The sequence below is a fragment of the Camelus dromedarius genome, chromosome 11 (genome assembly GCF_036321535.1).
Source record: "Camelus dromedarius isolate mCamDro1 chromosome 11, mCamDro1.pat, whole genome shotgun sequence".
Lineage (NCBI taxonomy): Eukaryota > Metazoa > Chordata > Mammalia > Artiodactyla > Camelidae > Camelus > Camelus dromedarius.
The window spans coordinates 36,365,474-36,386,240 of NC_087446.1; the positions used below are offsets into that span (position 1 = coordinate 36,365,474).

General features: G+C 40.1%; 1 protein-coding gene across 2 annotated transcripts in view; it reads right to left on the reverse strand.

Annotated features, from left to right (window-relative positions):
- Positions 1-20,767, reverse strand: part of IGF1 (insulin like growth factor 1) — a 67,520-nt gene that overhangs the window by 4,236 nt on the left and 42,517 nt on the right. The window contains exons 3-4 of one of the 2 annotated variants that reach the window (XM_010990020.3): positions 11,158-11,339; positions 9,626-9,677 (exon numbers count right to left, since the gene is read on the reverse strand). In XM_010990020.3, the coding sequence (XP_010988322.1) occupies positions 9,626-9,677; positions 11,158-11,339 (234 nt within the window). The remainder of the gene's footprint in view (positions 1-9,625; positions 9,678-11,157; positions 11,340-20,767) is intronic. The other variant, XM_010990021.3, reaches the window with a different exon arrangement.

Consider the following 20,767-nt stretch of genomic DNA (forward strand, 5'->3'; position numbering starts at 1 on the left):
CCCTTGTTTTCTTCCTGCCTATCTTTATGAGATTTTGCCCAAGAGACAGAATCTAAAAGAAAGATGATAATAAGCCCTTTAAATTTTAGGGAGGAAGCAGTGATGTTTTCAGCAGACTATTTCCATCTCCACCCACTACAAACAAGTTAAATATTGTATGACATAAGCTCTAAGAAAAGCCTGGCACCCTATAAAAAAAAAAAAAGTGCTGGGAAAATAGTGTCCAGCATGGAGTGTTAACAGCCTATTGTACAGCATAAAGTCTCAACTCAGCATTGACCTTCTCTTTAAAAGAGCAAAATGGAAAAAAAAAAAAAAAAGCAGTGGATGATTGAAGAGATGGCCCAGTGTCAGCTCTTTACCTGTTGATAAAGGATGTGCTTTAACTATTTTGCTGGCTTGGCCTGGAGATGTGAAATTGTGGAGGACAATTTAGCTGTCTCAGTATCAACTTTGATACCTCTTTACTTTGGGCAAATCACAAGTTCAAATTCTAGGAGAGTCAGGTCAGCCTTTCATCTCTGAGAGCCAAGCAGAGTGAGTGTCATGCAGTCAGCTCAGTGCTTTGGGATGTGACTTTTAAAACCAAAGGACAAGGTGGACTTTTCAAGAGACTTATGCTCCTGGTGGAGTAACTGTCTCTTTAACAAAGTGAGAGGTAAATAGTTTGGGCATAGTGTTGGTCTGCTCCACCTCTTATTTATTTTTTTCTGGAAACTACTTCATCCTATCTCTTATGTGTTTAAACTGAGAATGCCCATTTTTTCCCAATCTGATCCTCTCCTCTGGTCCTAGTGGGCCTGAGCAGGCCCCTCCCATACCCAAGATAAGTGTGGTGGGGATACCACAGCAGACCCATTCTTGGGAAACACAAAACTCCTTTACTGGACAGCTTTGGCTCAAGGACTCCTCAGTGGGTTTGCTGAACTTCCCTTAAACTGTATAGCAGACTAGGATGCTTCCACCCAACTGTCTCTCTTCCTCTCTTTCTTTGGGGTCAGACTTGCATTGCCTTCTGACGGCTTGCCCACGCTTCCTTGATCTTATTTCTTTGCATACAGGCATTTCCCCTAATAAAATCCTTTCTCATTTAACCCAGTCTCATTTCTGTTTCTTGGAGGACCTGGGGTTACACATCTAGTTTGGATCCCAGCCCCCCATTCAGAGTTGCATGACCTTTGACAATCACTACATTGTTCTCTCCTTCTGTTTCCTCTTCTGCAAAATGAAAGGATTGATTAAGAGTGCCCACCTCGTAATGTTGTTATGATTGTATGTGGTCATCCTTACACATTCACTTGGCATAGTTAAGTGCAAAAGAGCCTACTGTTTCAAGGGCTGTTGGTTTAGATCTATTTTGTGAACTTGGTTGTTAGCGTCTGTGATGTCAGAATCCACTTTAGGTTGCCTTTGTTAGAGCACAGATGTGCTGTAGAATAAATTATCTTAAGTGTTTGCTTCCCCACTAAAAAGTAAGCTCTTTGAGGGAAGGGAACATGTTTCACCTCTGTTTCGCCCAGATGCATATTGCTTTGAGCAAAGCAGGAAACCAGGAAATGCTTATTAAATTGATTTAAATTTCCTGCAGGAGTGGTGGAATAGAGTTCAGGTCAGTAGCAATCCTTGCATGGCTTCCTACTTCCTGTTGTGCTCTGTACAAGGACAAATGGCACAGAGCCCCCTCCTGTCTTGGAACTGAAAATTGGAGGGTTGCAGTACAGTAAATATCAACGAAAAAATGCAGAAGAGAGAGCACAGTGTGGGGTTAACACACCGGAGTCCATCTTGAGTTTGGCTTCTGGTGTGGCCACTAGTTACAACAAGACCTTGGCAAGACATTTAGCCTCCCTCAGCCTAAGTTTTCTAATCTGTACAATGGGAGTAATTAGAGCATTGACCCTACAGGTTAATAGTAAAGATTAAATGAGGTGATTCGCTATAGCCCTTACCATAAGGCATATGCCCAATGAATACCAATATTTTTATTGCCTTTTTTGTTGGTGGGTACTACTGTCAAAGCACATCCCAACCATGCTTGGGTGCTACCCTTTCTCTGGCTGGCAAAGGAGTAGTTACCTACTGTGTTCCCAGAGCCCCGTGAGTGCTGGGATAGCAAATGTATTGTTCTTTTTTCTAGTAACTGGTACATCCCTAGGAACCCCCAGGTTTAGGGAATGTATTTATTCCATAATTTTTCACAGATTATCCTGCCTTGGCAACTTTCTTATTCTTTAAAGGACACTACCTGACTCTATTTCAAATATTTCTGTCTGTGATGTAAGAAATCACTACCAAAATTGTTTAAAAGGCTGAAGAAAAAGGAAGGGGGGAAGAGAAAAAATGCTGAAGGGTATTTTCCCTCACTGGCAAGAGGTATTTATGTTGCCTTTAATAGTCTTGAAGGATGTTGTAAAATACTTCAGGGTTCAGGGCTGCTTAGATTGTTGATTTTATGGGCAGTCTGTTTAGTTAGCTGTTTGTGTTTGTGTTATATTTTTAAATTAAAAAAAAACTTGAAGCACACTATCTTAGAGAGAGTTGATTTTGGAATTGCTGAAAGGTTCAAATGTTGTGGTTAAAAAAGTGAAACACCAGATTCTAGCAATTTCACCAGATTCTAGCAATTTCACCTAAAAACTGGACTTGATTATTTTTTTCTCTTAAGCCTCCGAAATGTCATTGTTTCATCTGATATACAACTTAGGCTGGAGTACTTAAACTCATGTATGTGGTAATTTATGTCACAATATTCTGGGGAGATGTGAGGTTCAGGTTTGTTACCTTTTGGTGTCATTTCAACGCAATAGTGATGAGGTCAGGGGTTTAGTAGGAAAGAGTGTTGCCCTCTTCCACTCATTCTTTGTGTGTGTAACAAATCTGGGCAGAACATTCAAATGCTGTCTTCTAAATTTTCCTCCTCACTGAATTGAGAGAAATTTTGCAAGTTTGGAAGGCTCTTCTGAACTTTTAGGATGAACAAAATAACACTATGACAAGTTAAAGTGATTTGCATCTGTTTGAGGTTGATGGGAGCCTTCAGCATATAAAAGTAAACATGCATGGTGCCAGCCAGTGCTTTTCCAGGACAGAAAATGGCGCAAGAACAATTCATACGTGTATAGCTGAAAAAAATCAGAATCGTTGCATTGTGCCAAAAGTACTTTTACTCCCATCCTAGTGTTCTTTTGAAGAAGGAAACAAATATTATTTACAGAGACAAACCAGAGCATCCAATAGTGGTCTTGGCCAACCAATACTGACAAAATAATGCTAGGTATTTACTGATTCATTTATACTTTTAATTTTTCCTAGTCCTCAATGCCTCATGAACTAGTCAAGCATGCCGCACTCACACTATAACCTAAATATTGCATGTTCCCAAGTCTACAATTGTCAACTGATTGGAAATCCTTACCAACCCTCAACCTACCATGGTTTTACTCCTACTCATTTGGAATTTTTGTCTTGCCATCATTGTTATCAACAGCTGTGCAAATTGCTTTGATTACATGACCTCTTAGAGTTGGCCAGACAGAAAACCCCATGCGAACGTTTATATTTTACACAGAATTTTCTTAAAATTTTGGCGGGTGGAAGCCTGGGCCATTTGGCCAGTTTGGGTTTGATGTAAGATTTCTTGGTCTCTCATTGGGAACTTTGGAGCTATTTTACCAGGGAGAAGAGTTGCCATCCTGCTCAGCCTTTCATAAGCCTTGCTCTTTACATCCCACCTGCCTATAGAAAATCTGATCCCGCCAGTTAGCGGAGCCAAGGAGTAAAGTATAAAAATAAAACATTGCCATCTTTCTCCCAGAGTGACAATGACACGTGCCTGCTCAAATGAAAGTATGTTCCTTTATTTGATCCAAGGGGAACAAAAATCTATGCCAGCAGGAATAGAGGAAGTTAGACGTTTATGGCTACAGAAGGGGAAAGTGGAGGAAAAGGCACTTGATGGTTTTTGCCAGTAATCCCAGTCTCTAAGAGGAGCTGGGGCAGGGGGTGCTGAAAGGAAGACTGGCTGTATGTGCTGGTCCTTGATTGTATTTGGTCAAGAATTAGACCTGGAAGTTTCTAAGGTTGCAAGTTGGCTCCGTGTAAAAGTAATTTGTTCCTGATCTACAGAGTCAGTTTCTGTAGATTAGAGTGGAAATGGTTCAAGTCCCTGGATCCTTAGAAGATACCATAAAAAGAAACCAACGTCTTTCTGCCCCGTCAGTAGTATTCCCTCTATTTTCTGAATAATATTGATTTTAGGACTAGAACATAGGCCTTTGAGAAGACAAAGGAATTGTGCCTTTTCTCCTGAATGATGATTGTTACAGAAGAATTTGCCTTCACTGAAAGAAAAGCCAGGAAACTTTATTTACCTATAATCTTAGAAAACGATTCATCCCAAATCCCTAATGGATGCAACAATGCTAGAACACAAAAATACACACACACACACACACACACACACACACACACACACGAGTGTGCACAGAGAAAGTAAAGATGAGAAAATAATACCCCTCCCCCAAACTATTTGCTGTAGTTAATTACAGATTGTAAGTTATCACCAAGGGTATTTAGAATTAAAATTAGTTGGATGCACCATTAGCATTGTTATGACTGTCAAACCTCCACTTTTTCAAAAGAGTTAGTTTCCTGACCAAAAGATCTTAAAACTTTAACCACACTAGTTAATAAAATACAGATGGGAATTTTCAAAGATGTTTGCTAGCTCTTGTTACTTATCGAGCAATAGCCCACTGAGCTGTAACTGGGTTCCTGGTGTGGCAAGCAGTTTCTTGGCTGCTCTCTAGAGGTACCAGACATGGACTCATAGACCCATTGTCCCACATCTCTCATAATTTCCCTGCTGTTCTCAATTTCCATTTCTCTCTACTTGAGTTTAAATGTAAGTCTGTATTTCTAAACCATCTCTTTTGGTTGCTGGATACAAATGAGGTAGCACTAAAGGCACTGAAGGAGTCGCATTAAATAAGGAACTCCAAATATGAAGGTATCAGGGAAAGGTACTCAGATTTCAGTTGGACCCCCCAAGGAAGGAGAAACTAATTTTGACCTTGCATGTTTGGAAGGTCAGTGGCCACTGAAGAACCTTTGCTAACCTTACCTGCTCCTTCTTTAAAAGTGAACTTATCTTGACTAGGTCAATTAATATTATCACTGATTTTCAAACGATTCAGCAGCTGGGCTTTTAATCACTGAAGTGAGCGTACAACCTGAGGAATTCTATAGTGGATATTTCATAAAGGGCATTCTGCTTCATCTAAAATGATTTATCTTTTCATTGCTACCAAAGGCTTCCACTTTAACTCCAGACTATCATCTTTGCCCTTGGATTAAGTCAGCTCCCTGTCATCTAGCAGATATTGCCAAAAGCCCTATTCTCTTCACATACGCAAGTAAAGAAAATAGCCCACATCTTCCCCCATGGATGCAAATAGACTTGAGAAATTGCAAAATTTATTACTGAAGAAAACACTGTTTCCTCTTGGTGACTGGTGGGAGGGACGTGGTCAGGAGAGGAAGGGGAGAGAACAGGAGGGACTCTTTGGGAGCTCATTTCTTTGCCGCTTTTCCACCCTTACATCCTAATGGCACTCGCATTAGAAGCTGTATGAGGTTTTGTTTGTTTTCAAGAGATGTTTGAAGGAAGATCAAATGCTTGTGAAAGGCACTGGATCAGCAGCCCTAGAAACTGAAATGTCCCGGAAGCTGTGTGAGCCCGGAAATATCCCACATTTTTTATTTATTTTGGCAATTTTACTTTAAACTAGTAAGAGCTGGAGTTCATGCTACAATTAAAATTTCCTCAGGCACCATGAAATGAAAACACATATTACATTTGATTTTAACTGGTTGAGAAGAATGGTGATTTTCTAAAAGCTCATTCTATGACCTTGAAATAAAAGTTAACGGTGCCTCACATGGGACTGCTGAGCTTTAGTTGAAGTTGGAATAGATTATAGAACTGGGGTTCCCTGGGTCGGAAGGGGTCTTGGGTCATTGAGTTTTCTTTTCCTATCATATGCTTGAAACCCACTACTATGTCACTGTAAAGTATTGGCAAGCTTGAGCTTGAAGTTTTTGGTGCTAGGAGACCCACTTCTATTTGAGGAGATTTGTTCTTTTTCAGATGGCCCTAATATTAAGAACTGAGTTCTTAAACTACTAAAACTTTAATAGTGCTTACTATGTGCCAGGCACCATTTTAAACACCATAATATATATTTGTATGCACACATACACACATATATATAATCTCAATAAATCCTCACAACTCTATGTGGTAGATTCAATTATTACTTCGATTTGACAGATAAGGAAACTGAGGCACAGATAGGTTACATGATTTTCCCAAGGCCATACAACTATTGAATGAGATAGCCAGGATTTGAACCCAGGCAATCTGACTCTAGATTCTGTACTCTTAACTATTGTTTTATTGTCTCTCTAATCTTTATAATTTTCTTTCATGCCTCATACAGAGATTTGCACATTGTAGGTGCTCAATAAAAAAATATTTTTCAACAATTTAATTTCAGGATCATGATTCCTTACATATTCCCATTAGTTTTACGTACAATAGTCAATTTGTCCTAAAAGAAACAGTTGAAACAGTGGAATTTTAAACAATGAATACTCTGCCTACTTCAAGAAAGCACCAGGGGGACTAACAAGTACATAACATTCACTAAAATAATGAGCCAGTTGCCACCTTTAGCAGTAGGTTTTTGAATAATTTCAATTTAAGCTAGAGTAGGAAATGCTAAACATGCAAGAGTTGTGCAAGCACACCTCCTCTGCCTTCCATTTTTCACTCTGTACTTGCCTCACTATCTTATGCAAGGGCAAGAGGAATTATTTCATCTTAACAGCACTACTTATTTTTATGATCTATCTCTCTACTACTATTCACCTCCCTATATCACTCATTTGTCCATCCATGCATTCATCCATCATTATATGCCACGTATTGCTAGGTGCTTAGTATTGATACTAGGAAGGAGGAGATGGAAAGACAATAGAGTCTTCCTGTTTACTTAGTTCATATTATTCAGAAATCACATGGAGGCATTCTAGATGATTGCTTTAGAGCTGATAAAACTCTACTGCAATAAGCAGGTTTTAACCCATATTCTGGCAGTTAAACATTCTTTAACTAGAAAGTTCTATTGCTGTTTTTTTTTTCTTTTAAAGCCTTTGCCTTTTTCTTGAATGAAGTTCATCATTGGGTATAACTGTGGTTTATCCAAAGCCTTGTGTTAAAACTGACATTGATTCAGTCATCAATGAAAGAGAAAAGGGATAATCTTCTAAGAAATCTTTCCATAGAGCACAAACCGTTAATTCTTCTGCCACACTGTGGTCCCTTGAAGAGCCATCTCTGTTTGCAGGTTACACTCAGGTGGTAGAAACAGTAGGTGTTGGCTTATGCCTGAGGCTGGTCCCAAAGCATGGATGTGTTAATAGGAGAATTGAGCTTCTCCTGAATAAGGTGGCCAGCTAGATGGCTCAGGCACTAGCCTGGCTTTTGTCTGTTCTGATAAGCTAGGATCCACTTTGCATCCACAACAGTAGCAGTGTCTTTGCTCCCATCTGGGACTTTGGCATGCTTGTGGTCAGAAATTTTCCCCCTGGCTTGAGCCTTGGCATATCCATATATTATATATCCTGGGTTTTCAATGAACCATGGATGATCCTGAAGTAGAAAGCATGGCTGGGGCATAAAGGACCAGGCAGAAAGGATATTCCTTTATACCATGACATCTTCAGAGTAGACAACTTGGATGAAATGCTTCACTTCTTGGTTTAGTCATCTTCTTATCCCAAGTGTCTTCATTTATTTGGCTGAGCACTTCGCTCTTGCACCATCTCTCAGGACTTACAAGTCACAATTTGAATAATCTTCAGACTTTTTGCTTTATTACCAATGAAGACCCTAACCCTACTGTTTAAATCAAGGAAGATGAAGGAGAAGATCTCTAAAACTCAAATTCTGTGATTCTATTTAGCTTTTCTTTACCCTCAGGGAAATCTAGTGCCCCTTGCTCATTCACTCCTTCCTTTCCTTCTGGTGGAAAAATATTAAATTAGGGGAGACTTCATGTGGCCATGTCTGTCCCATCTCTTCCTTCTGGAATTCTTTCTTAGTTCATGTTGATTATGTACTATTCTCTGCTGGCCAGAAGAAGGGTGGTTTAGAACCCAAGCCTGTCTTTGCCCATTTCTGGGTCTCAGTATCCCTACCTTTAAAATATGGGATTGAAACAGATGATTTGAGTCTTTTTGTAGCTCTGACAACATAGTACTTCCATGGAACAGAAACTCTTGGGATTTCAGATTTAAAAATCTATATTTGTGTGTGTGTATGTGTATGTGCGCATGCATAAGAGAGAGAGGGAGAGAATTTTACAGGTGATGGGATCATACATCAGAAATCTTATTTTAGGCTGAATTGTGCACACACACCCCATTCATATGTGAAGTCCTAACCCTTAGTACCTCAAAACATGACTGAATTTGGAGATAGGGTCTTTATATAAGGATTTAAGTTAAGATGAGGTCATTATGGGCCTAATCCAATTTGACCAATGCACTTATAAGAAGAGGAAATTTAGCAGAGATTTGTACAGAGGGAAGATGATACAAAAACACAGGGAGAAGAAGGCCAATTACAAGCCAAGCACAGAGGCCTGAAACAGATCCTTCCTTCACAGCTCCCAGAAAGAACCAGCCCTACCAACACCTTGATCTTGGACTTCCAGCATCCAGAAATGTGAAAATGCATTTCTGTTGTGTAAGTCACCTAGTCTGTGGTATTTTATTACGGCATCCCTAGCACACTAATGCATCTTTTATATCTGATTCCAAAGTGCAAAAAAAAAAAAAGTTCAGTGACCTCCTCTCATAGGTAAGCTCTCAGATCTCACAGGCCTTTAGGTAAATACTGGGTGCCCTTTGGCCTGAACTTGAATAAGAAATGCAGACTCCAATGACACTGCAGGAAAGGAAATCTGGGAACTTTTATGACACAATTCAGTCTTGCTGAGAATTTGGGGCTAATATTTAACTCAGGACATATAGTGAGATAGAAGAAATTCTTTTATAATGGATTCACACAAAATTTTTAAATGCATATAAAAGCCTTGATTTTTGTTCTAATTCTTTTACTCTTATTTAACTCTTTTTTTGGGGGGAAGAGAATTTTGTTTTATTTGCCTCTTTCATAATTTTTGTTCTTTTTGCATTCTTGCCACTGTCTTTCTTTGGACTTTCTTGGGCATTACATTTTTCTTTCCCATTTCTCCAAGTTCATTAGCCGCCTCCTACAACAGGTTACTTCTCCTTCTGTCACATGCGTTATCTAGCTCCAGCAGGCCTACTTTTCTTCATCTCCGCTATAGCATTTCCCACTTTTCTTTATTGCTGTCTGCTTCTCTCTCATCATCCTTGCCTCTGTCTTAGTCCTTCTTTCCTCCGTTTTCCTTTTTTGCCTGTGTTCAGTTTCTAGCTCCAGTCTCCCTCCTCTGCTCTTTCTTCTTTCCTTTCATCTGCTGACTTGCTTCCATCCCCTCCTTCTGTTCCCCTCCTGGATGTTTCTTTGGCCCACCTTTCCTTCTCCTCTGAGACTTCGTTTTCTTGTTGGTAGATGGGGGCTGATACTGTAAACATCACAAAAATAATTGCATTGAGAATAGGTGGTTCCCTTGGTGTCCCAGAAGACAGAGCCTTTGCGTCAGCCCAGATGCCTGGGCTCCACATGATGCAGGAGATGGCACTGGTGCTGGAGAGATGTCTAGACCCCAGTCACAAAACCTGACATGCCAGGGCTTTGAAACTCATCTCTGACACCCCCACCCCACCAACTAGAAACTGAGAGGCATTGGGTCACCTGGGAAGAGAAAGAATTAATCTGCCTTCGTCCCCTCAAGCACACTTTCTAGCCACGTTCACCTAGAAGTTACTTCTGTGGTGCTTGCTCCCTGACCTGTCCACTGGCTACTGTGTTCTCTGTATACCAGGTTGTCCCCAGTCCCTTTCCATCACTCAAAGTGGCTCCCTGGGGTCACATCTCTCCTAAGCTCCCTGGTCCTCCTCCAGCCTCAGCTGCAATTTAGGACCAGGAAGTAGCAAAGGTGTCATATAAACTTCTTGGTCTCTCACCTTGTGCCTTCTGCATGATTCTAGTTTCTACTCCAAAGATTAAAACCACAGTTAAAAAAAAAATTTTTTTTTGTCAACAGTGTTCCCAGGGAGACTTGAGAGCTTTTTACTTTCCTTACTCATTCTTCCTCGCATTCTTCACCCTCTCTTTAGTTCTTTCTTTCTACTTAATGACTAAAATGTAATCACTTATATTCATTTGTTCATTCATTCACTCGTTCAACAAAATTTATCAAGTGATCAGTTTGCATCAGATGATTTCTGTAATTTTGATGGCATAGATAGTACCTTTAAGGCTTGTTTAAAGTCTAGCTCTTAGTAAAAAATACCTGCAGATTTTGATCACTGGAAATTTTTTGGTGTTCTTAGAGCCAAACAGAAATTTCTATTTTTAATGTTTTTCTTCTTTAATTATATTTGCCACTGAATGTGAATTTCAAACAGTTCCCATTTTAGAGTGTTTTTTTTCTCTTTGTACCTTTGTAGAATACCAGGACTTGAAAGGTCACATACTTTGTTCATATAACTATGACAGATGTTAACATTTGTCCAACAGTTACTTTGTACAGGGACATGAAAAGCATTGCATGTGCATTAACTGACCAAATTCATACAATGACCTGAAGAGGTAGATATTACCATTATCTCAACTTTACTGAGGGAACTAAGGCTTGGAAGGTTACATTATTTGGCCAACGGTTCGCATCTGGTGATTGGTGAAGCTAGGACTTCAGTTTTGTCCAATACCAAAACCCACATTTAGTCACTCTTGACCATCTTCTGGTGATCAGCTCATCCAGAGCAGCAGAGGGAATAATTTACAATGTGGAGTGACCAAAGGGATGGACTCTCGGGTGAGAATGGAGATTTCCTAACCTGGGAGCCAGGATCCTATGGGACATAATTACCGCTTGGCCAACCCACACAATTAAGATACAGGTCTCTCGAGGACGGCTGGCCCCACCTGAGCTGGCTTACCTTCTGAGCCTTGGGCATGTCGGTGTGGCGTTGGGCACGGACGGAGCGGGCTGACTTGGCAGGCTTGAGGGGTGCGCAGTACATCTCCAGCCTCCTCAGATCACAGCTCCGGAAGCAGCACTCGTCCACGATGCCTGTCTGAGGCGCCCTCCGACTGCTGGAGCCATACCCCGTGGGCTTGTCTGTTCAAAGCAGAGGGTCTTGGCTTTAGAGTAGAATATGCTGTCCTCACATTTCCACCCGGCCCTTGAAGACTCTCCTCTCCCCGTACCTTGTCAACCCACACATTTGTAAGTCAGCCTCTTCTTGAAGCTCCTTCAACTGCTGACCCCCCAGATCCTTCTGGATCCTTCTGGATGTCTCCTGGAGTCTGTGCCACATTCACTGGCAATAACTCATTCATCATCTGTAGTCAAGGATCTTATCTATGCCCAGTCCTCGCCTTTCCTTACACATTGGCTTAATTGGGAGGCTGCTGGGACTATTAATTAAAAGAAGATCATGTTTTACATTTTCTTAATCTTTTAGCAAATCTGCATGGTTTTTGCATACAGGATGGCTCTAATGTTTGCTCCTTGGCTTAACTTCTTCCATTATAACATGAGACTGAGCATCAAGGAGGTTTTAAGTCTGGGAAGGACTCCTCATTTAACTGATATGGCAACCAAGGCTCAGATTTGGGAATGACTTACTCAAGGTCATCCATGCAGTAAGTGGTAGAGCTCGGATTCAAACTCAGATCTACTTCCAGCAAAACCCAAGTGCCTCGTAGGGCCCAGGAAACCTGAAGTACGACTCTGGACAAGGCACTGAAGCTTCCTGGGCCTCAGTTTATCCATTTGTAGAGTGGGGTTGATAATATCTTCCTTGTAAGGATTGCTTGAGGATTATAAGACATACTGTATGAAAAGTACTTAGCATATCACCTGACACACTGTACGTCCTTTCTCTGAGAACCCCTTTCCAGAATCTTACATGGTCTGTGAAGAAGTAGTGTCACTACTGACTGCATCCAGAAGCTTTGGAACTTGGAACTGATGACAATACCAATGTAATAGGGCTCCTTCTCTCATCACCCTAAGGGGACCAAAACAATTCTGTTTCCTTATAGAATAGCCACTAGACTGAGATGAAATGAACTAAATGTCTATCTTTCATTTGATTCTGATAGCTCAGAGGGAAAACCATGAATCACATTTCTTTGTGATGTTTGCAAATCAATTAGACATCTTTACTTGGCAAGTAGGTTTTAGTTTTATTTTATTTTGTTTAGATTTGGACACACTTTTCCTGGCTCTAGATTTAAAAAGAGGGCAAAGCAAGTTTAAATGGAACTTAAAATGTACCTGAATTATTTGTAAGCTTTTTGTCATAGTAGAACTTTTGTAAACCAAATCTTGCTTATATACCAATATATAAAGCAGACAAAAGTGAAACTGCTCTGGCTCATGCAAGGGCAGGGGACTGGATCTCAGCTTTCTCTGTCTCTCTGACCTCCCTTGTGAGGTGGAGGGACTGTCTTCTCCACTAATGTCCAGGCTTCATGGAAGAGAATCTGTGAACCATTGGCCCAGATGGATCCAATTAATCAATGTGATGTATATTCAATCTTATTCCTGACATAGAAGACTTATTATATTTTAAATTGAAAGTCTGATGTTTGCCTAATAATGACACTATACTTCAGGATGGAGTTTTGAAAGTCAAAATCCCCATGTGTATTTTGAACTCCCTAGCTGGGGGAGATTGGACCCACAGTCATGGCCTGCTACCAAACTAGTTTGGCTGCCTTGCTGCTCAAGGGGCCAGCCGTTCATGGCATCGTCTAAGAATCCAAATGTTTTCCTGATGCTTGGCACAAGAACCTGGGGATGCTTCCTCCCTGTAAGGCAGGTTTATTGCCTTTCTTAGGGCAGCTGCGGGTAGTAACTTAGTGAGGATTCAGTTGTGGTCTCTTTGGATGGGGGCTGCTGCTTTCGCTCAGGGCAAACCCTATGGGCTCCTCATGGCTGAGGAGTTTGAGAGGGACTGGGCAGCTGGCCCCAGATGAAGCCTCAGTGGTGCTTTCACTTGATGTTGGAGGCTCGACTGGTGCAGAAGACTCTCTGCTTCTGCTTGCCAGCCAGGCCCTGGCAAGCCAGGACTCATCTGGTCCCTTGGGCAATGTAAACAATATGTTTTGTTTTTTTTGTTTTTATAATCCTTTCCTGGAACTGTAAATTAAAGACACAAATGGGTTTACATGGTTCTTTGTAATCCACAAAGGACTTCTACATACTTTTTGTTAAGTGGCTTTTTCAAGAGGCTGAAGGGGTCCACCAGTGGGGAGTAGCTGATACACTTCTGTTTTCTCTTGGGGTGGAGAGAGAGGGGAAAGTGGCTTAGCCTACTGTAAGGTCACTGTCCCTGTCATCTACCGCAGGCAATGATCGCTCTTTGCTGAAATGGTAAATTTTTTAGTAGGACATAATTGAGATTCATTTGTTGAATATGTAATAGTAATTTGATGTTTGGAGGTAAGGTGACAGGAGTTATTCCAGAAACCATCAAATGTGGCTAAGTTAGAAGACTAATTTCAAAATTCATCCTTATGGGTTGAAGATGGAGAAGGACAGGTTTTGTGATTCCACGACCTATTTAGCACTTTCATTTTAAGCATCTGTAAGGGAATCTTGCGTCTGAGACCCTATAGGTTCTGGAGCTCCTCGCCTGCTATTGGAGGAAGACATGAACTTTCCTCTCAGAATAGCATTAAATGTTGTTAAGTATTGCATATTCCCTTCCTGATGACTATCAAAAACCATGGAACTCACTACAGATCTATTTCCTCTTGTGAGATAGAAAGTAATCATCAGCACAGCAAAGAAAATAACAGCACCCACCAGGCATCTGGTTTGTCACCTCTTAGATGAGCTCAGAGTTTGACATGGCTCAGTCTATAAAATAGCTGTGCTTTTTTAGCCCATAGATCAATGAATTTAGGAACAGAGAAATTTAGGACTTTTCTGTAATGTTCTATAAAGCAAGTTTACCTTATGTCTATATCTATTTTTTAAATGTTGTTGAAATGTTACAGACTTGGATTTTGCCATAAATGTAACTACTAGTTATTTCTAGCTACCACAGTCCTAGAGAGATGTTTTTCTTTGTCTGGACTAATTGTACTTCACTGAGAATATATGAATATAACAAGTGTTTACCTTGCCTTTTAAAGTTTAATTCATCCTTTGAAGTGTCCTATAGACTTGATTTCTGGTTCTGCATCAAGATGTTTAACAAAAAAAATCATTTCTCTCCAATTAAGAGGCAACAGTTGAGGGTCAAAGTTTTGCCCTCTATTTTCAAATGCCTCATATAACTTCTTTTTGCAGAACCAAAACAAAGACATTTGTTGCTATGGGCTAAAACTATAAGCCTGATACAATGTGGTTTACTAGAAAAACAGTATAATAATTTGCTCTGGTATAAATGTTGAGAAAAATAGGGATTTTTTTAATGACCTCTAAATTATAGCTATTACCATTATGAGTAATTTTTAAATGAGATGGAATGAATTGTTCCACTCTTGCCTTTAAAAACTGCTTATTAGGCACCAGGTAATTCTGCTCCAGTAGGCAGAATCAGAATTGGTGGGTGAACAGGAAATAAATATTGGATTAATACAAGAAAATAATTTCTTGTATTTCAAATTTCTAACAATTTGAACTCAAAGGCGTTGAAAATGGGAATGAATTCTTTTAAAGATAATGAACTTCCCATTGCTAGAAGCAGTTAACTAAAGACTGTATGAACACCTGTCAGAGATCCTAGGAACATATTCCTGTATGGAACACAGTATCTGATTGCTATGATCCTTTCTATTCCAAAGATTCTACAATAAGTGAAGAAATGAAGGAGAAAACTCATCTAGACCAACCAAATATTCAGTATGGTTGGAAGCCACTTACATTGTCTTCAAGAAAGAAGTTCAAATATTTTTTAACTTAGAAGGTGAAAATTTGTTTTCTGTTTATCGTTTGAGTTCCCCAAGATACTCAAAACATTTTTCTTTATTTGATACTGTAACAAAAGACAGGTGATTGGAATATAGTCCTTTCTAAAACTAACTACAGTCCCAGAGTTCTGTCATACCAGCTTTAGGAAGTGTTCATATATTCACTCAATTGTTAGAGTGAACAAGCATGTATAGAGTTTCACAGAATTTTCCTTGCTGCCAAAGTCTTGATATTGGAAACTTATATATTTATTTTTTGGTAGGTTTGCTCCAGGGCATGCAGACCAAAGATTGCTTAGCAGACAAGTTGGCCACCACCTAACCTAGGCTTTGAGTCCTCTATAAGTAGACATAAAGTGCAGTCACAGTGCACTGCTGTATCTTGAAAGTTAGCCAACAGACAGAATTCCAATGATTAAACAGCTGGCTTCTATAATAATAGCACTTCCCTTTAAATAATGCATGGTCAGTGGAGTAATTCAATAATCTTCTGGGCGAACTTGCTAGTTACAAGGGTTTTGGGCAGAATTGTGGCATCATCAAAACCACATCAATTAGCTGAGTCTCACATTTTGTCATGGATGCAAGCAACCCGCTTCCCTCCATCTCTGAAGGAGAAGGTGTAATGCTGATATTTAACTGGGATCACTGCTTCTAGAGCAAAGAGTTCTGGTCATTCATCACTGGTAAAAATAGTACTATTATTGGTGCTACATAAGCTGTGTTTCTTACAGGGTTTTGGGAATCCAGTTAGGACACTGTACTCAACTCTAATTTCCTTTGAAACTTCTCCTCTTGCTTCTTGAGAAAGCTTTCCTATAATTAACTCTGTTGTTGAAAAGAGGAGATATTAATTTAAAGAATCATTATTTAAATAATGAAAAATGCAAACATTTTCCAAATAGGGAAATATCTAGTTCTGAAGACATACACTTGTTGCTCTTTTGGTTCTGAGGAATAAAAAACTATTCTCTAGAAATTGCCAACAAGAGGAGTTTCTAAAGTTGATCATGTTTTCAAAGCAGGAAAAAAAGAAGTAAGGCAGTTCAAGTTGTATTTCCAGGGCTATTTCTAGAAAATTCACAATTATGTGTCTGGTAGAAAGCACAAATGTATTATTAACTAACAGAAATGAATTTGCATTTAACTTTGGTTATCTAAGGATTGATCACACAATCAGATATTACGGTTAATCTCTATAGAAGCCAGACAGTTAGGTTTCCTCCACCAACTATTTATCCAAAACCTCCAGACATGTTGACAGTTTAGAATAACTCGGAATGATTAGTTTCTTAGGCAACAATGCTCCCTGGACTACCTTATCTAATAAAAATTCATTCAGTTGACATAATTTTGCATGGGATGCTGGTAGGAAAATTGGGTAAAATGTGAGTAGTCTTAAATTTGTCTCCATTTTAGCATTTTAATTGCCACTTTCAAGTGTGGAAAAGTGAGAATCACTTCTCAGTCTTTCCTACACATTTTGTGGCTTTATATGGAAACAGGACTCGTTTCATGAATTTTTGATATAAGGAAAATTGTTATAGGACTATTACCTAGACCAAAAATGTAATATATTGAATGGTTGATATTTCCTGAATTCATAGGATTTGCATTTAACTTAAAACCTTTTGATGAATCAATATTTCATCTTTAAAAAAATCTGTGGAAATCACACTTGAATTAAAACAAATATTGAGATATATGTAGCCATTTGCTTAGTAAAGATATGGAAAGATGTTTTCACTGCTATAGACCACATCATTATATATTTAGAATAACAAGGTTATGTACGTATACACACATACTCACACACTTAGCGGGTAATTAATTGACTGATCATCAATATCAAAGCTGTGGTCAAAACATTTTGAAACTAGGATTGTTTTTGAAGAAATTTTTCTAAAATATATACCTACTGCCTGCCTTGTATGTTGCTAGTGGACTCTGCACATTTCTGTTTCTCTGCAGGAGGATCTGTCCAAGTAGGACTGGCCTTTGGCATCTGTAAAAGTGAACACTGAGAAAATATCCTCTATTCTATGAACTGCATGTCATAAACTTTTCTTGAAAGCCTATCAAATTGAGGCATTGATTTCACTTTGGCCTGTGTTAATTTTTAATTGCCAGTGTTTACTGGTCCCACTACTTCTCAATTGGACGAGGTCATCTTTTCTAGGAATTGTGGCCCTATTTGACCTGCCACCACCCCCACTGCTCAGCAACTGTTTCTCAGCTATTAAATCCTCATAACCCAAAAGACCAAAGTCTTCCCATTACCCAACCAAGTCAATGTTTTTGTATCTCTGAGTCTGAAAGAAATGAAGCAGAGCTCTGTGGGGCTGCCCCTTTCTTCAAACCCGCCTTTCTTTTGGAAGCCTCAACTAAAGGGCAGGTGTGAAACTAGTGCTATTCAGTATTCCTCTGTCTCCAAGGCCAGGGAGCTAAAGTGCAAGGCCTACGGGCAAGAAAACTAGAGATTCAGAGAAGAAACATTACCGTTTTAGGACTCTTTGGAGAAATGGGCCGACAGAGTGGGAAGCAATGTGATGTATTACTTTAGCCTGATACAATGCCCTGGAGGATGAGCATCTTGCCAGGTCAGCACAATTTACTAGCTTAGGTTTGATTCCAGGGCTTGGAGGAGATAGATGTAGCCAACAAAATTATACTTTGGCAAGAGAAATGCTTTGCTGGACGGAAATGTTGTCCTAAGGGAACGGTTTGGTTTATCAACGTCTAAGGTAAAAGATAATCAAATGCCAGGAGGTCATTTTTACGTTTGAATTATTTCACTTAGGCCTGCTATATAAGTTAGCTACCATTTTCTTGTTATATAGTTTCAATTATTTAGAGCATACAACAGTATTTGAGTATGATCTGCCTGTGACATCTGTCATACCAACAAAAAAGGCAATATGGGGAGTGGCTAAAAGCACAGATTTTGGAGTCAAATCTGGATTCTGCCACTTATTCACTGTTCACCTTGGGCAAGGCACCAAGTCTTCTAAGACTCAGATCCTCTTATGTAAAATGGATACAAAAAGAGTATCTCCCAAGACAGTTGTGACGATTAAATGAGAATGTATATAAAGTGTTTTGCACAATGTCTAGTACGCAATAAGCTCTAAATAAATGTTAACTCTTATAATTATTATTATTATGGAATTGAGTTGGCCATCAAGGCTAGCTGGGCAGGTATCCTCCACCTCTCTTCCTCTTAAAAATACATCCTTCCAAAGTTTGGTTGAAAAGATGGCCTTTCTAGATAAAGGAGGACTATTCTCCATTAACGGAAATGAATGTTCCTTTGAAAGGATATTCAAACTTTATGTTGTATAGACTGTCCTGAATAGTTTTAATCTGGAAGACAGCTACACTCACCACTATACCACCAACGCATGAGTAGTTTTGATCTGGAATAGACACTCTGTGAGAAGGAACCCTCTAAATCAAGTCAAACAAGCAAAGGTATATGGACTTATCTTGAACTCTTGTTACTTTTGATTTCTCCCAAATAATCCACTGGCTAAAATAATTGGTTTTTCAGTGCTAGTATCTATTCACTTATTTCAAAACAATGCTGCAAGGCATGGGTTGGGTGTGGGCAAAATACCTGGTCAGAAGTGGTTTCCCAATCACTTTCAACCAGCATATTTATTTCTCTCCTCTTTCTTTTCTCTTCTTCCTCTATAGATTCTCGTCTCCTACTATTGGCAGCCATTGGCATTCCTTTAACTCACTGACGAACTTTAGGGCAAAGGCTCATATTATGCAGAGTTCATGGTAGGCTAAGAATTAGAGTTTAGTTCCCTCTCTGGAAAGACCAAAAACTGTCTCCCTCTCCTGACAATCATGCTTTGGAAAAAAGGAGCCACCAAGTATACAATGTCACCATGCCTTCTTAATTGGTCCTCAATCTTGGACCTACGCCTGAATGAGATGAAAACAGACAACAGGAGAAAGAATAAGAAGGGATGTTGAGGAAGCGCATATATGGACCTGAGTTATCTCATTTTTTGAGGAAGACTGTGACGGAAATTGTAAGGTGAGTCTGGCTCCAACCTGGAGATTGTAGCCATGCCACCAGCATTATCTCCTATACTTAACACTGTTATTGTCAATTTGCTCTTTCAGATGTGGGAAGAGAGGCCTTGTAGGCAACACATAGGGCACTCATGAATAGAGGGTAACACCCCTCCTTCTGGTGCCACAGAAAGATGAATCAGCTAAAGGGGTATTAAAACACATTCTCTTTATTTTTAGTTTCACTCTAAAGTCTGTCATTTTTCTTTGCAACTTGGCACCTGCCCTGTGTTCTCAGGGGCCCTGCTCCCTGTCAGTCTCCTCACTCAGGTCTCTGTGTTTTGCCCAGGGTACATCTGGAGATTTTCCCAGGGGTGGGTGTGACACGGTCAGGATGGCAGGTGAAGGGGTGACGGCTGCCAGGGCCGTCTGGCGTGTCTGAAGGGAGAGTGTCAGGAGGTAGAGGCCCTGTAAGGAGAGGCATCCGGGCCTGCATCAGGGAGTGAGTTGTTGGAAGGCAGCCTCCACAGCAGCAGAGACAGCCCTTGGCATTACTGCAGGGAAGCAGCAGCCAGAGTCAGTGACAGATTGAACACAGGGAGAGAAAGAGGGAGGGAGGGAGGGAAGAAGGGAGGCATGGAGGCAGGGAGGGAGGGAAAGGAAGGAAGGGAGGAAGGGAGAAGGTGGTTAGGGCGTTATATGATATAAATAACTGCAGAGTGTGCACTTCAGTGCCAGTTGGGTTGTGTGTGATGTCCCTTTCATGCCGTGTGTCAACAGTGTTGTTCTTGAATTGAGAAGTCCTGGGGAGTGTTTCTATAGCACCTAGCACAGTGCCATATGCAGAGAGGAAATAAAAAGAAGGCAATATGGTGTATTGAAAACAACATTGGATTCCAGCCCCAGATCCTTTGTGCAAACTCACAAGTCACCCAAACTCTCTGAGATTCAGTTTTCTCACGTAGACAAAGTACTAGATAACATCAAGCACTCTTTTTCTAGCGATATGACTCAAAGAATTATCTAGATGGCTATGGGCCCACTTTTTAATCAGCAATGTATATAGGGCATATCAGTGCTTCTCCCTAATAATAGAGAAACATATAGTGAAGTTTGATGAGAGAACCAGGAGTTTCCTCTTTGTCAGGCTTAATTTTAGCCTGAAAACAAGATTGATATATTTAAGGTTGAATTTAAGAAAAGCAGGGATCAGCACTGAATTTGATGGAGGAAAAATAGGGAAAATGTTCAATATGAAGGTAGGTTTGAGTAAGGGGAGGGGGCAAGGCCATCTATGGGGATTGCAGAAGTCAGAGCAAGGTGGGTTACAGGTGTGAATTAGGAGGATAAGAAAAGTAAGAGTCACTTGCTAGAGCTGTTGAAATACTAGAAAGAACCCAACTTCATTTTGAAAACCAGGATCCCTAAAGGCTTTGAGGAATGAGGAAGGGGAATGGCCCTCACTTGTGTGCGCACTTAGAAATGAGTATTAGAAGAATCTTTCTAGAAATCCCTGGGCATGGTCTTTTACCATTACTTTTCATAAAGCTGCATCTTCAGACGATAAATGACAGGCCTTAGGAGGTTTGT